Here is a 15992-nt window from a genome sequence, read left to right as displayed (position 1 = left end):
GGGAAACTGTTTTTCCTGCAAATCTTGTTTACATTGTGCAGTAGTTTGAGCCCCAAACCTAGAAGGCTACAAATAACAAGAATATATAGATAATGGGAACTGTTGTTGAATGAAGAGTAATGAAGGGAAATACAGATTGTATTTTAGACTAAAATCATGGTTAATACCTGCAATCACTGAGGAAGGAAAGTTATCTGCCTCTCTAGAGTTACCTTTTTCCGTTACCAGTTTCCCATAATGTACCTGGTTCTAAGTATGGCTACAAGAGAGTACTAAACTAGATAGACCCTAGATAAACTAGATAGGTCTAACAGCAGAACTGTCTTTATGGCTGACTACATCTTTACCATGAAATTACTTTAATATTCAGTGAAGTACATTGCAGTATTCTTAGATCTCTTTTATTTAGAAGCTATGCTGCATTACGCTTTGTTTCTTCATGAGTCATGCTTCCTTTTATAATACATTTTGAAATTTTAAGGCCTTTTATTTTGATTTCTTTTTATTACTCCTTCCATTTCTTCTAGAATTGCTTGTTGATTTCAGGAATAAATCTGCTAGCTCTGAGAAAGGGCCATCCATATTTTGTGCTGGGAATAAAGCTGAATGTTACTGACATTGTTCCAAATTACTCTTAAGGAAGAGCAAACTGAGAGCTATAGAATACCAGTAATTGAGTGTCCCTTTTAAAGGTTTCTATTAATTCAGTTTCCCTTAGTCTTTAAATCACATCTAATTTCTTTTCAGTGTTGCCTCTATCATGAGGTCAACCTTTGCTTTCTAATAAACTGGTAGACCTCTATCTTGAAACTTGAAATGCTATCTCCAAGTAAGTTCACCTTTGATTCAGGATCCCAAATGACTGCAGAAAATACCATCTCTCAGTGACTGGTATTTCAACGGTGTGCTTTCTTCAAACTTCACTTCAAACTTTCTATGCAACTTCACTAGGCAGATGAGGAAAGAAAATCTATCTAGCAAAACCGGGGAAATAGAGTGATGTTACTAGTTATGAAATAGAATGTTTAGAAAGCAATAAAACAAGCTTTTTGCACATGATACAAAGACCTGGAGCAATGTGTTCACCAGCATATAGGTACCGTGTGTATATGCTGAACTGGGTGTTCTTAGGATAGGTTGTACAACCATACAACAAATAAATATGTGATCAGTCTTGTTATCGGACCTAAAAATGTGGGTTTTAATCCTGATATATGTTTTTGATTGTGCTTTACATCAGCTTTTAATGAGCAGTATTGTATGGTACTTGCACTACATCTTTTTGTTGTTAAATATGTACATAATGGGAAACAAATGTGAAGCACATTAGTATAATTAAGGAAGGGAGGAAACCCACTGATCCTTATTTGAAACTGATGATAAATTTGGCTTTACATCATTCCTGCATTGCTTCAGATGATCAGATAGAAACAGGAGTTCTTTCAGAGATATTCTTTCCCCTATGTCTTCGGGTTTTGCATTTTTGAAGAACACAGGTAGTACATTTTTATTATTTTATTTACTGACTGGGAAGAAGTCGATGGAGAGGAATATGGAAGCAGAAAGAGAAGGAAGACATTCTATACATTCCTTAGAATCTGAAAGTGCAGTGTTTAAACCGCATTCATTCTTATTTGCTCTTAGGTTTTCAGAAAAAGCAACGACCGAGTGGTTGCAGCTCTTTGAAGGGAGTGGGGTTCCATATGGCCCAATCAACAACATGCAGCAAGTGTTCTCAGATCCTCAGGTTGGTCCTCACCAAGTCTCTTCTGCTCATTATTACACACATCTTACACATGTCACTCGCACCTGAGTTTGTCTACTTTAACATTGGAATTGAGAGGTTCATGATGGATTGAGTTTCAGCTAGTAGTAGATCATATTAAGAAATAAATACAGATGTTTAAATGAATTTTGTGGTTGGAAACTCAGATGTTGTCAAAACAAATTAAATCATAGGTATTCCATGTCTCACATCAAGAGTCTATGTTTCAAAACTGGGTGGTAAAACAGAGAAAGAAACCATAATATTGTATATAGTTGCATTTTATCACATAAATATGCAGAAAAGCACTTTTTTGGGCTCTGAAAGAACTGATTTTTTGTATGGAGTATGGATTACCAAAATCAATTCCGTTTGAAAAAAATGGGCAACGTTCTGACTGGAAAAAGAAAAATGAAGTACAAAATCCATATAAAGAAGGAAACCTTTTCTTGGCCTGGTGGTTTCAGTATCTAAAACCAGTTCATCTCTGTATCTATTTGAAATATTGCACTGGATTACACCTACGCTTAATTATAATCAATACTGTTATACTTTAGGATCTGGAGAGTTATATTATCTTTATATTTCCTGATGCCTTCCCTGCTTTTTGACTCTCTGGCTTAGGAAGTGTTAAAGGGCCCAAGATAAACTGAATTATGCTGTCTTGAGTACTGCAACTGAATATTTTATGGGTGTTCTAGTGTGTGATGGATCTTCTCTAAGATGATTTTTACTAAAGAGAATCACAAGAAAAAATGATTGATCAATGTCTGTTTTGATATTTTCTTCTGATTTTGTACATGCCCATGTCTGCTGTCAGAAGTGTTTGTTGCAATTGTGATTGCAGTGTTCAGAAAATAAGAGCAGCAAAGCAATACCTGTCACAAAAATATATATTTATAATAAATGTTTGTTATAAATATTATTATATTTTAGAAGCATAAAATAATATTTGTTATGTGACTGCAGGGAAAGAATATTTTTTTATTAAATAAATATGCTCTTTCTCCTTAAAATTATGTAGTATCATGCCAAATTTTTCACTTCATAACTTTCACAGGGATTAAGATTGGGCTTTGAAGAACATACAGCAAGAGTATTTTACTCAGACTTGGCTCTACTTGGTACAACATTTGAAAAATATTCCGTGCTTTTTTTGATGCTGTGAATTTTAAGAAGCTGAGTCTACTCTGAAAGAGACTGTTTTTAAAACATTATATGTCATGGGCTATTACCTCCCAAATTGGAAAGAGGTTATCTTGGCTACCTTGCTCTTGTTAGAATTCACCTAAATAACATTTGCATCTATATAATATTATACATATATATATATGTTGTTTATAGTATGTGTCAGGTTATTACTTGACATAGTTAGTCTATCAATAAAGGTACCATGGTGCTTTGAAGTTAGATATGGCATGTTTTTTGAAATATTTTTCTGTAAGGGGCATGCTAATCTCTTCCTCATGAAATTGTTTTAAAGCCTTCTTTTCTACACCCTTTGAAATACATGGCACCAGACAATGCTACTAGAAATTTAATGCAAATATTTGTGCATAGCTGCATGTTATACCTTAACGCATCTTTCAGAAATGAAATTTTCTCACAGATTAGTTTTAATTCAAAGGAAGCAGGGGGAAAAAAAAGACAGACTGTCTGACTGGGGAAGAAATTGATCACCTGAGAGACTGTAATCTGGGTATCCTCTGCACTAAGAAATCCTAGGAGAAAACCAGCACCCACCAACAAGAACATACTCTAATCACAGCAAGATTTTTCATAGAATCATAAAATATTTTGAGTTGGAAAGGACCTTTGCAAGGTCATGTACTCCACAGCCCTGCAATCTGCGGGGCTATCTTCAACAAGATTAGATAGCTCAGAAGCCCCATCCCACCTGATCCTGGATATTTTCAGTGATGGGGCATTTACCATCTATTTGGGCAAGCTGTTTCAGTATTTTCTGACCATCGTAAAAAACTTTATTATAACTAATCTAAATTAACCTTTTTTTCAGTTTAAGAGTCATTAACCCTTGTCCTATCATAACAGGTCCTGCTAAAAATTCTTATAGTCCCCTTTTAAGTACTGAAAGGCCACAACAGGGAATCTCCAGAGCCTTCTCTTTTCCAGGATGAACATTCCTAGTTCTCTCAGCCTTTCCTTATTGTGGAGGTGCTCCATCCAGCCCTCCGATCACCTCCACTGCATTCCTCTGGACTCCTCCAACTTGCTCCTTCCTATACTGTGGACCCCAGAGCTGGAAACAATACTCTAGGCGGGATCTTATGAAAGCAGACTAGAAGGGGAGGATCTCTCTCTTGATGAGCTGGTCACACTTCCTTTGATGCACCCTGGGGCACGTTTGACTTTCTGGAATGCAAGCAAACATTTCTGGCTCATGTCCAACCTCTCATCCACCAGGTCCCTGTATTTGTTCTCAGCAGGGCTGCTCTCAATCTTCCTATGCCCCAGCCCATATTGATCCTGAGGGTTACCTTGACCCTGGTGTAGAACTTTGGGCTTGGGTTTTTTGAACTTGTGATGTTCCCATGGGCACAATTCTCAAGCATGTGAGAGTCCCTCTGGATGGCATCCCATCCTTCAGGTGTGGTAACTGCACCACTCAGCTTGGTGTCATCTGCAAACTTGCTGAGAGTGCACTCGATCACTTTGTTATTGATGAAGATGTTAAATACCACTGGTCCCCCGCCTGAGGGACACCACTTGTCACCAATATCATGTCTCACTGTGACATTGATGTATACCCTCTGGATGTGACTATTCAACCAATTCTTTATCCACCTATTCATCAATCCACCCATTTTCTTATGTATAAACCCGAACCCAGATTTTCATCAAGTATGAAAACTTTGTAATAATTCTTAGTGCTGACATTCTATAATGTGGTTTTTTTCAGACTCAGTTTAGATCAGAAACTACTGTTCAAAGAAGATGTCAGTAAATTTGCATATGATAACCATGCACACTGATACTGTATGACATGTTAAACTCTTCAATTTTATGTAACACCATTTGATCATAGCACAGTTAACTGCTTCTCATCACCCTTTGCTCTCAACCATTGCGAAGAGTCCAGAAAACCATCAAAACCAGTGATAGCTCAATTTCGCTCAACTCTTATCTAATTCTAATAGATAACACACAGCCTTAGCTAACATCTTCCTTTTTGTGTGTTACCATCAAGATTGCATATAAACATTTTATTTACTTCATTTATTGCCATTATTTTCCTCCTTCATCTTTGGATTTTTATATCCATAATGCAAACGCCTTGCATTGTAAGTGTAGTCTTGCACTGTTAGTGAACAAGATGCACTGCATGAATGTCAGCTCAGCTGTCAGCAGTGCTGTAAAGGATGCTCTAGGCTGGACCAGATGAAGACAGAAATCTGGGTAGGCAGCTGGAGCAATGCAAGGGATGGCTTGAAGCACATGTGAGGAAGCAGGGGGAAAGACAGCTACAGGAGATGATCGAAATAGTCTAATGGAACTCAATTGGCTACAGGCTGGTTGTGCTTTCAAATTTTATTTTAACTAAAAGGACCAAAGAGCTCTGAAGGCTGGGAGTTCTTTATATAACTCCTTCTATAAACTGAGATAAAACAACATATTTTTTGATCCCAAGACACTTCACTAATATCATTAACAGCTTCGGTTGCACTCCAAGTGAGCTGCCAAAACCCAGGAAATTTCTTACTCAGTTGGAGTGCCAGGTGATACTGTTTTTCCATGAATGGAGTTAAATGTCCACTTTTCCCACTGATTATAATCTTTTCTTCATTTGTGAAGTTAAAATGAATACCACAGGCATTTGTACTGGTAAGTCAATCAGTCTGTGGAGAGATGTATGCGTGTACTTGTACATATTTGGAGAAAATGGCTGAGAGAAAAAGGAGATTGACTAGTTAAGGGAACAAATTTCTTAAAAATGTGAGGGAGAAAGCAATGTGTGTGAAAGTTCTTACAAATGCCTAATAGAACAGTATAGACTATGAAAATTTATATAGTGAACTTAAAAACTATTTTAAAAATACGTGCTCTTTTAACCAGGCCAAGATAGTACAAACATTAAAAGAATTCTTAAAACATTTAAAAATCTTATGAGTGACCTCAGTATGGTCCCATTTTACATACCCCGGGGAATATGTGTATGAAATACAATGTGGTTTGAAGCTTTCCAAACAAAACAAACTTAAAAGAGAATACCATTTTTAATAGAAACTATTCAAATTCTCCCAAAAGATAAAACAAAACAAAACCAGGTACACACTGTACTGCAGCTAAGTATGCAAGAACAAAGATCTTTGCTGGTTAAGTGAGGTGACTGAAAGTGTTTTTTTTCTTCTTTAGAACATTGCCTTCACCTTTTTTGCACTGTAATTTCTTTCAACATTCTTTTATGGAGTGTTCTTTTCTTACTTTCATTAAATGGCTGGCATAATACAGGAAGCGCCAAAACAACTCAGTAAAAAAATGGGCAGTTTATTAAACTGTAATCTGGTATTTTACTTATTAAATCCATACATGTTGATGAGTTTTACTATATGAATGTTGCCAGCTGAAAATAAAATGGAAACCATGCAGTGGCACTTCCCCCATGCCCCCCCAACAGTTCCAGTCATACCACACAAGTTGAGTACATCAGGTGTAAGACATCATCCTGATGCATCACTTCTGAGAAATATGGGGAGGGAAATATCGGAGCTGAAATATCACAGCTGTTCCTGATTCCAGCTCCTGCCAAACACCTGCAGACTCTAAAAGGATACCATAACAAAACTCCACCCTGTGGCAAGAGGCCATCCCTTAACAACCCTTCCCTGACTTTGCATCACTATAAAAATTAATTTAACATTTTTTACTGAAACCTTAGTCTTCCTGTCCCAGAAGGCTATTACAGTTACTTTGGCCATTTCTCTGAATATGCCTCAGAAAAAAAAGTCACAGTAAATGGAGTATTGAAACATCTGATAGCTGGCAATTATTTGATGTTTTAAGTTTATTATTTGTGAAAACTTACGAAGGTGGTACTTTTTTTTTTTTTTCATTAACCTTCAGATTGCCTCTTATTTTGGAAGTAATTTTGTATGCATCCTGGCAAAAGAATTTCCTAGCATCTGGTATAATCTTCTACATTGAGTATTGTGAACATATAGAAGAGCAAAAGTTAGAAAATGTGTAGGGTATTTTTGCTTTGGTGGTAGTTTTTTGTCTTCTTTTTTTTTTAATTGTGTGGGTTTTGGTGCTGGTTTGGGTTTGATTTTGGTTGAGGGTTATTTTGTTTGCTTTTTTTTTTAATATGACCATATTTTAATTGTTATTCTTTGTTGAAAGACATGTTTGTGGCATATTGAGGGCTGTCCCAACACAAATGAAATTATATTCATATTCAAATCCTATAGGGAGGTTTTTACATGTAGAGGTTTCTGCAACTGAAAAGCAACTGATTGAAGGCCTAAGGCAATATAATATTTCTGGAAGTAATTCCTAACAGACAAGAGAGAGGAATTAAATTTTGCATGTGTCTATTAAATAAGTACTAAAACTGGTTGGGAACCTTAGAATGGATTGTTTTTACATTTGAAAATGCCAATTCATTAAAAGTGAAACAACTCCATGAACACATCTAAAATTAAACTGTATTTTGAATCAGAAATTCAGCTGTATTCATGCCTCTCTTGCTAAGTTGAAAATGTACACTGCCTGGCTTTGGTGTTTCAAGACAAATTTTTACTTCAATTTTTAATTTCTGTGCAATGAAAAACACCACACCATCAGCCATACCCAAGCCTTTAATTTTGTCAAGTGTAGCTCTCCTATACTGAATTACAAATGTTTTCAGGCTTTTGGCCTGTAGGAATTTTATAAAAGCGGATTCTGTTCTAAAGGGGAATGGATTAAGAAACTGAATATATTTTGAAGAAGTAAAATGGAAAGTCCAATTCCAGTACAGTTTGTAGTATGCGATTTTCACATATACACAATTATGCATTATATATGTAGTTTGAGAGAACTCTATATACAAATGTTGTAGGAAAGTCTCAAAATGAAACAGCGCTTGTATTTGGTATGAAGAACATTGTAATAGGAAGTGTCTTTTAAATTTTGGCTGTAGTGAAATCTGGTCCATGACTGTGCCATGTTTGTGCATGGCTTGCCTCTGTTACAATGACTTGTGGAGAGCTTATAGTGGAGAAATCTTGAAAAAGAACCTGTATGCTTATGTTAATGACAGGGTTTTGTCTGTACACACATTTAATATACAACTACTGTCTAGACAGTACTTAGTACTTATAGACAGTGCTATAAGAAAAATAATAGTAAAGAAGTTGCTCAACAATTCCTATTATTAGGTTTTGTTTTTGCTTGCCTTTAGCTTTAGAGAATTTCCAATGCTGGTTGTCTGCTTAAGTCGCAAGTACATTGGGAACATTTCTGGCAAAATGACCCACTCATGTGGAATAAAAAGTTTCCAAAAATAAGGTTTTTTTACCATACCAACATATTCTGACAACTAGTTTTGCCTGGGAGCTCTTCTGCTCCATTTTAAAGAATTAGTTCTTTCTCCAAGAGACTTGAGCAGAAAGTTGATGACAGTGTCATAGACATGTGCTTTTCTTTCCATGGTTTTAAGGTTACTGGAAAGAAGCCGGCTGTTAGTGAAGAGGACTGGAGTCCCACACAGTGCATGCTTTCACCTGTTGCCACATGGTCCCCAAGCCCTTTATGAATTTTGTGAGCCCGAAGGTGCCAGTTTGGCTTGAGACCTAGATCAGAAATTGTCTAACTACATTAGATAAAATGTTTAGGGTTTTTCCATACTTGAATTTTGATTTCTAGAAATGCTACAATAAATAAGACCAATGCCACCATGAGAACTCACTAACAACTTTACTGTAGAACCTCTAATTCATATGCATCGTGATATTTTTAAAACAGTTAATGTCTTTCTACTGTACCATCTTCCTGAAGCATGCAAGACAGACTTAACTGGTCAATAGGAGGGCATTGAGTCTGCCTTCTGAACCATGTTGTTGTCTCTCAAATTCTTAATTCATTTGATTCAGAGTATAAAAAGAAGTGAAAAAGGTAAGAAGTAGCAGAAATATAGCTTCCTTTTTATAGGAGTTCAATGCCAGACAGGAATCTCTTCCTGCATCTGCCACACAGTTCCCACATAGTTTTGCATAAGTCACTTAAATAAAAATATTAAAAGGTCATTTCATGTGTATGCCTTATGTTTTGAGTACCTGCCTTGTGATGCCACATGTAAAGCACACAGCAGTGCTGAGTCCTCATGGATGTAAATAAAACTGTTGAAAGTAATATTGGAGCACCTGAAAAATATGATGTTGTTAAAATAGCTTAAAAGACGAACATAGTGGGTTTATTCTTAATTTTCTCTATTTTGGCTTCTTAGCCATGAAGTTGGAACTTGGAGAAGCAGTGTTGTAAAGATGCAGTAGATATGCTTCTCTGAAGTATAACTTCTCATGTGAAAGCACCTGAGAAGTTGGGAAATTAAATTTTTTATCATGTGATTTAACTGATGTATATTGAAATAAGGCCTTATGAGAAGTGGCATCACTTTTGTACATCTTTACTGAATGGTGGAGGAGCCTGACAAAAAAAAGTAGAGCCTGCACTTAGATTGCACTGCATTTTCTTTGTGCAAGCCAGTGGTGCTTAGGAGCAACAATTTTTCAGTGCCCTTTCAAGTGTGTATATATATGAATGGTATGTCTTTAGCTAATCCTATTTTCACTGAGAAGTGCATGATCCAAGTATTTGTGGCTTATGAAGAATATTAAGTTCTCAAAAAAGAGATCCATTCTCATAAAGTACTCAATTATGTTAAAGAATTACATTGCAGTCATGGCCGTGCAAGGACATGAAAAGCCACCTAGCCTCTCTGGGCATATGTGTCAAAAAGCCTGTTTTTGAAACCTCTCAGTCTTTGTTAGGCCTCAGTGTTAGGAATTTATAATACATGTCCCTTGTGTCTCAGACTCTTGAATTAGTTTCTGTACTTGCAGGAGTTACACATTGGTTCCCTAATCTTTCAGCTCATCAAAGCAGCATCATTGGTTTCAAAGAATTTGTATCTGGCGTCTTACACTACCAGAGTAGTCTCAGGATAAGGCCATCAAACTGATCTACTGAGCTATATGTGTACGTTCTGAGAAGTTCCCTACAGAGTGTGAGCCCAGCCCTCATTTCTGTTTGTATAAACTGTGTAACTGTGGGGTCAAAAGAGAGTTTTTAATTAACCCAGTTGTTGCATTTATGTAAAGTCTGATCAGTGTTAAGACTCTTACATGTATGGAAAAGAAAGGAATATGAGCATATGTCTGTCTCATCAAGTCTCTTAGCCTCAAATAAGTTTATATGCTGAAGTAATTGATTTTTTGCAAGTTGATTTTACTTTTCTTTTTCTTAAATTGGAGCATATCAAAAAGTAATAGTGAGGTTAAATAGGCATTCTTTGCTTTCCCCACAATATGGGAACAGTGAGACTATCTATGACTATTGGTTGCCTGACTCAAATCAACTAAGTATATAACATCAAGTAAGAAAACAACATTGTTTGTTTTGAAATATTTTTCTAAGGTATCTGTGAATTCATTAACTAAGCAAATTTTAAGTAGACTCAATAATAAACACTGTGATTTCAGATTAGATTTTAGACATGCTTCAGTATAACTTCCTTGAACAAAGGGTTGCCTTTCATGTTTCTTACTTTTTTTTTCCCCCAAATAAATGCCACCATGTTCTCTTGGAGTTTAATTTAACATAGCCTGCAGGGTTGTTTTTTTTTTCTTTCAGAGGCTATAAGGGCTAGATTTTATCCTTGATCTTTATGACTTATATTGATTACAAACTAATCAATTTATAAGTAGCAGGGTGAAGCTTTGTAGCATGAGCTCAGTTTTGTAGGCATGAAAATACTAAAGATATTCTGAAGAATACATATTTCAGAATCTCTCTGATGTTTGCATCTAGAGATGATGGTTCATATTCCAGCAAGGAAGAAAATAAAATGGAAAATCCAATGACAACGACAGAAATTGTGCTGAAACTGCAAAAACTATGCAAATCAGGCTTTACTTATAATTTGGTTTTCAGGTGCTTTACCTGAGTACTCAACTTGATTTAAAAATCTTGGCTTAAGCCATGACCCTGACCTGTCATCCTGAAATTACAAGATTTCTACACTTGTTAGCCTAAGATCATCTTGGAGTCCCAATCACTGCTTGAAAAAAGGGTGATATTTTCAAATGAGATGCTGACATGTTTATTTTACACTGTAGTTATGCAATAACATTTAAAGAAAATGTACTGGTTTAGTTTTATGCCTCTTAGTAACAAGGAGAAATATCTGAGCCATCAGAAGACAAGTGTGTAGGCTGAGTAGGAGTGGGTATTTGAAGATACAGATTTCCAACCACCACAAAAAGCCATTAGTCAGGTAAGCTTTCCCTGTCATTGCCATTTTCTCTCTCATCTCTGAGTGGTTTCATGTAGGTTTCTATTATTATTCAAGTAGACAGTTTATGAGGAAGTAGGAAGTGTTTCCTCACTGTGCATGGCCAGTCAGGCCAGAAGCATAACCATTGTTCTAAAGAATTCATTCTAATTTTAAAACTGCCTATAGCATTCAGATGTCCACACTTAGAGCAGCCAGCTATGTGCTGAAATTTTCTTCAAACAATTTCAGTTGGGTAGTTAGCAGTATAGCATTGAATTAGAACAATTTAAATCAAAAATTGTGTGATTTTGTAGAATATATTTTAAGCGTGAAACTTCTGTTGAATTACATATATGTCCTGATTAATATTGTTCTGCAATGTTCTTAAAAACCTTTTTTAAGTCCTGAAAACAGTCAGGATTTATTGCTAATTAAAAAATGCTAATCAACAAAAAACCAAATTTGGATCAGATTTACAGATAGAGCTTTTGGAGGATCCAGCTGAATTTTAATTGTTTAGGATCACACCTGAAACTCCTCATAGCTCACAGAATAAGAAAATTAAAATGCAATTACATGAAAGGTCACTGCAATATGAAGCTAGTGTAGTAAAGGTGATTAATAGTTGTATTAAATATGAGATCCTGATTCACATGTGAGAGAAAGAAATCAGGAATTTGAAGCCAAGTTTACAAATGGTAAGAGAAAAACAAAAGAATAAATTGAGATGCCAAGTATATGGTATTTACACTATGGATCCCAGTTTAATTTCTAAGAAAGAACCAGTAAGCTAAAAAAATCCTCTTTAAAACCAAAGAAACACTGCTAAATTGCTCTCTCATGTTTTTCTACCAGTGTTGCAAATAATATATTCTTCTGTGATGGGCTGTATGGATTGGTCATCTGAGAGTTTTGAGAGTCAGGCTAAGAACCTGCAAGGGCCATTTTGAGGAATTGCTATGTGTTTCACTGAGCTGGGTTTTGGAGAGGAGCCTCTCCTAAATGTAGTCTGATGGTCTCTTGGCATAGAACAGGCAACTGTAATGCATTTTCTTGCAGTCCTCAAATCACACCCAAAGCGGACATGAGCAGAAACGCCATTTTGTATCTGCACATCTTGTTCTTCCGGATACTGTATTTGCACGGGTTCACAAATGAGAAAGAGAAATTAGGATTTCTCTACTCCTTCCTGTGATGCTCAAGACACCTGTTTCTTGAAAACAGTTGCTCTCTGTGCCAGTATCAAGATACAGGCATTGAGTTTGAGAAACCCTTTAAAGCAGTTATGTAATAATGGATTTTGTAAAATTCTCCCTCTTTTTCTTGATTCCCCTGAAAAACTGTGAAGTGAGAAGAATATTTACTGACAACTGGAGTGTGCAAACTATCTCTCTCTTTCCCCCAACAATTCCTAGGTCGTTATGGTCCCTTGCATTTAAAAGACTTAGGGATCCCCTAATCTTTCCATGACTTTACTGAACTGGTTGTGGTTAAGTGATTTCTTTCATGCTGGAAACTGCAGTAGCAAATTGAACTGCCCATTGTAGATTCTTCTGTATACCCTGATACCAAGACATGTTAACAAAATAGAAATGCTTTCCTACTACTTTCGTGGCCTTGCTTTTCATCTTTAGGTATTTTTCCAACTATTGACTCTGTTTTTAACATTTCCCTTGTGACTTTAATATTAAATCTGAGACTTGTTTTTAACTGTCTGTATAATATATATTTTCTGGATGTAGCATATGCCCAACTTATCTTATTGCATGGTATATTCTAGAGGGAATTTAAGTTCTGTAGATACAGTATTCTGTATTGCTTACTCTCCACCATAAACTTATATTTGAGAAGAATTATACTTTGCATGACAAGCCCTATTTATTGTAAGAATCTGTTGGATTTTTCAGTGTTACACATTCTTATTTTTAGGGCATAAGAATATGCACTTAATAGGAGTTCATACTTGAGCATTTCTAAGTCATGTATTTTGAAACATAATATATATCCTTGATATAGACTGATATTTCTTTAATTGCCTTTTTTTTATTAAGGCCTAACTTCAGTAAATACAGTGTAAAACTAGTGTCAGTTATAAATATGTGTTACCAAAAGAAGATGGCATTTAGTGTCTCTGCAGTGAAATTTCAAAATAGTTGGAAATTTCAGTAACATCTTTATCCTCTGAATATGCTCTTTCAGAATCGAAAAAATGAAAATTACTCTCAGCCAAACAGCCATTGTAGTTGAAATTAAAGCACAGCAAGATTAGGGCAATTGCTGATCAAGTAGTTATCTAACTTTATTCTTTATTGGAAGCAGGTTTATAAAAGTAAAAGCAAATTATGGGTCCTTGTAGAAGACGTTTGCTCTTCTACAAGATTTCACTCCATGCATATTTCCTATTTTAGGGCAAAATGCAAATGCATTCATTCTCACAGTGTATATTTTACTTCACTTTTTAGATGAGTGATGGAAAAATAAGCATGAAATAAAAGCACATGGAGATAGTTTATATCTTCACAAGTCATCTAGGAGAGGGTGCAGAAGGAAGTGTCACTGTGATTTCACAATACAATGCATTTTTTCCAAACTTCTTGGCAGTTTTAAGTGAATTTTTGTTTTGAACACACCAAATTAGGTAGATACAAACCTTCTGCTGCTTCAAAAGGAAACACAGATTAACTCACACCGTAGTTGTGTTCTCTTGGAAATTCTTGCATTTGCATCAGTTTGGCCTTTGTCAAATCGAAGGAGCAAAAGCCAGTGCTGCAATCTTAATTGATGTAGCTGTCTGACCACCTAAATAACCCCAGAACTCAGTGGGGTGAGGGATGAAACTGAAAAAGGGTTTACTTAAGTATGAATATGGTTTGTTTTTGGCTATGTCATGAATTGAAAATTAATATGCAAGCCATGTGGATGTTGAAAAGACAACAAATTACATTAGATAGCCAGTGAGTTTGGCTTGTTAATTCACTGTTTCCTTTCTTTCTGATGAAACTTCCAGTAGGTAGGCCAGCCTTTGAGTTGTTGGAAAGAAACCTCAATGTGAGTATTTAACATTAGATCACAAATTCATTTAGAGAGGCTGCTACTTTTCTAGAGGGGGTGTGGAGAATTTAGTGTTAATTATTCAGTCTTGACTTCTCAGCAGATCACAACAGAAGTAAAAGAATTCTTAAATAGATTTTAGGTTTTCGTAATAATGGTATTTTTCCAGGTTTGTGTCAGGAATGTTTTTTACTGCTTTTTATACACATTTTCCAATTAAATGGGCAGATATAGATGTTATAACAAAGTATAAAATCTATACATAGCAATTAAAGGCTTGAAATGTATATATATATATATATATAGTGTAATTAGGAATTATTTTACCAATTATAGAATAAGAGAACTTAGTCTTGCTGCTGAGGAATCTTGCCTGCTGCTCTGTGTGGTGTACTTAATAAGACATCACATTTGCCTGAAGTTTTGAGTCAAAAATTGCATTTAAAATAGATTGCAGCTTGATTTAACTGGATTAGAAATTATGAAAGGGGATAATGTGACATATGTTCTTAGAAAACCTCCATCTTCTTACATAAGCTTATCAAGTAAGTTACGATCTCCTCAAAGGTATTGTGCTCCCAATTCCTGTTTCATGTTTAATTTTAGGATGTGCTCAAAGTCTCCAGAGAGGTTACACAAAGTAATAAAAGCGTGTAGGGAGATTGCAGTAGCTGATAATATCCATCATGTTTTCTCTGTTTAGTGCCTGTATGTTTGAGTTAAACAGCAAAGTTCTCCCTTCTCGGTCCCCTGCATTGGAGTCATTGCAGCTGTTCTCAGGAGAGTAAAAGACCAAGCATATTTGCTGACCTAACAATATTTTCTGTTACCAAAGCAAAGGATTTTTCCAAATATGTGTAGCGTCATGCTGATATGCACTTTTCCTAGCAGAGAAGTATTTGACAGATAAACATTTCTTTCCTGCTTTCTTGAAATACTGGTATGATGGACTGACTTTGCTCCTGTAAGAAAAACATAACTTAAAAGCAGGTTGTTGAGTTCCCCCCCTCCCCTTTTTTTTTTTTTTTTTTTTTTCATATTCTCTGTATTAGGATTTTGCTTCTTTACAGCAATTATGCAAAATAGAATGGGACTAACTTTTTTAGTGAATCAATCACCAGAATATGATTCTGGGAGAGAATAAAATTCTTCATAATTTATATGAAATTCATGAAATAATTTTAAATATTGTCAAAAGTTTAAATGTGAATAAAGTAGCAAGGAGAAAATCAAGCATTTTTTACATATACTGTATCCTGGATCAAAAGTGAGATCTGAAGAATGGATGCTCAGTAACATAAATGTTATGATATTTTATTATAATTTTGGTACTATTAAGATGGGGTTTTTTTTCCCCTTAAAGAGAAATTATGTCAGTACTGAGGTTAAATTAATCCAAGCCATCTATTTTTCTGATCCAGTGAGCTGCCTACCAAACAACTGAAAACTGCAAGATCCCTACAGCTACTTTTGACAAGTGTAGCAGAAAGAGGGTCTGTCAAAGGAGCATGGAAGTAGTTCACAGCACAGACATATAACTGGTTGTCTTTAGTTCAATTAGAACATCTCATGGATCTCATACAAACTAGATATTCTTCTTCATGCTGAGGAGATCTGAGGTTGGGTATCAATTACTTGCCTGGCTTTGGTATTTAGAAACTTTAAAAGTAACTTCATGCCAAA

The 15992-nt window shown here is 35.6% G+C and overlaps 1 protein-coding gene across 6 annotated transcripts in view; it reads left to right on the top strand.

Moving 5' to 3' along the window:
* SUGCT (succinyl-CoA:glutarate-CoA transferase) overlaps positions 1-15992 on the top strand; it is a 314975-nt gene that overhangs the window by 130970 nt on the left and 168013 nt on the right. For all 6 annotated transcript variants that reach the window (XM_064420220.1, XM_064420256.1, XM_064420246.1 and 3 more), the window contains one exon: positions 1645-1747. In XM_064420220.1, coding sequence (XP_064276290.1) covers positions 1645-1747 — 103 coding nt within the window. The remainder of the gene's footprint in view (positions 1-1644; positions 1748-15992) is intronic.

The sequence above is a fragment of the Passer domesticus genome, chromosome 1, assembly GCF_036417665.1.
Source record: "Passer domesticus isolate bPasDom1 chromosome 1, bPasDom1.hap1, whole genome shotgun sequence".
Lineage (NCBI taxonomy): Eukaryota > Metazoa > Chordata > Aves > Passeriformes > Passeridae > Passer > Passer domesticus.
The sequence above is the reverse complement of the archived record's forward strand: the minus strand, read 5'-3'. Positions and strand labels throughout refer to the sequence as shown.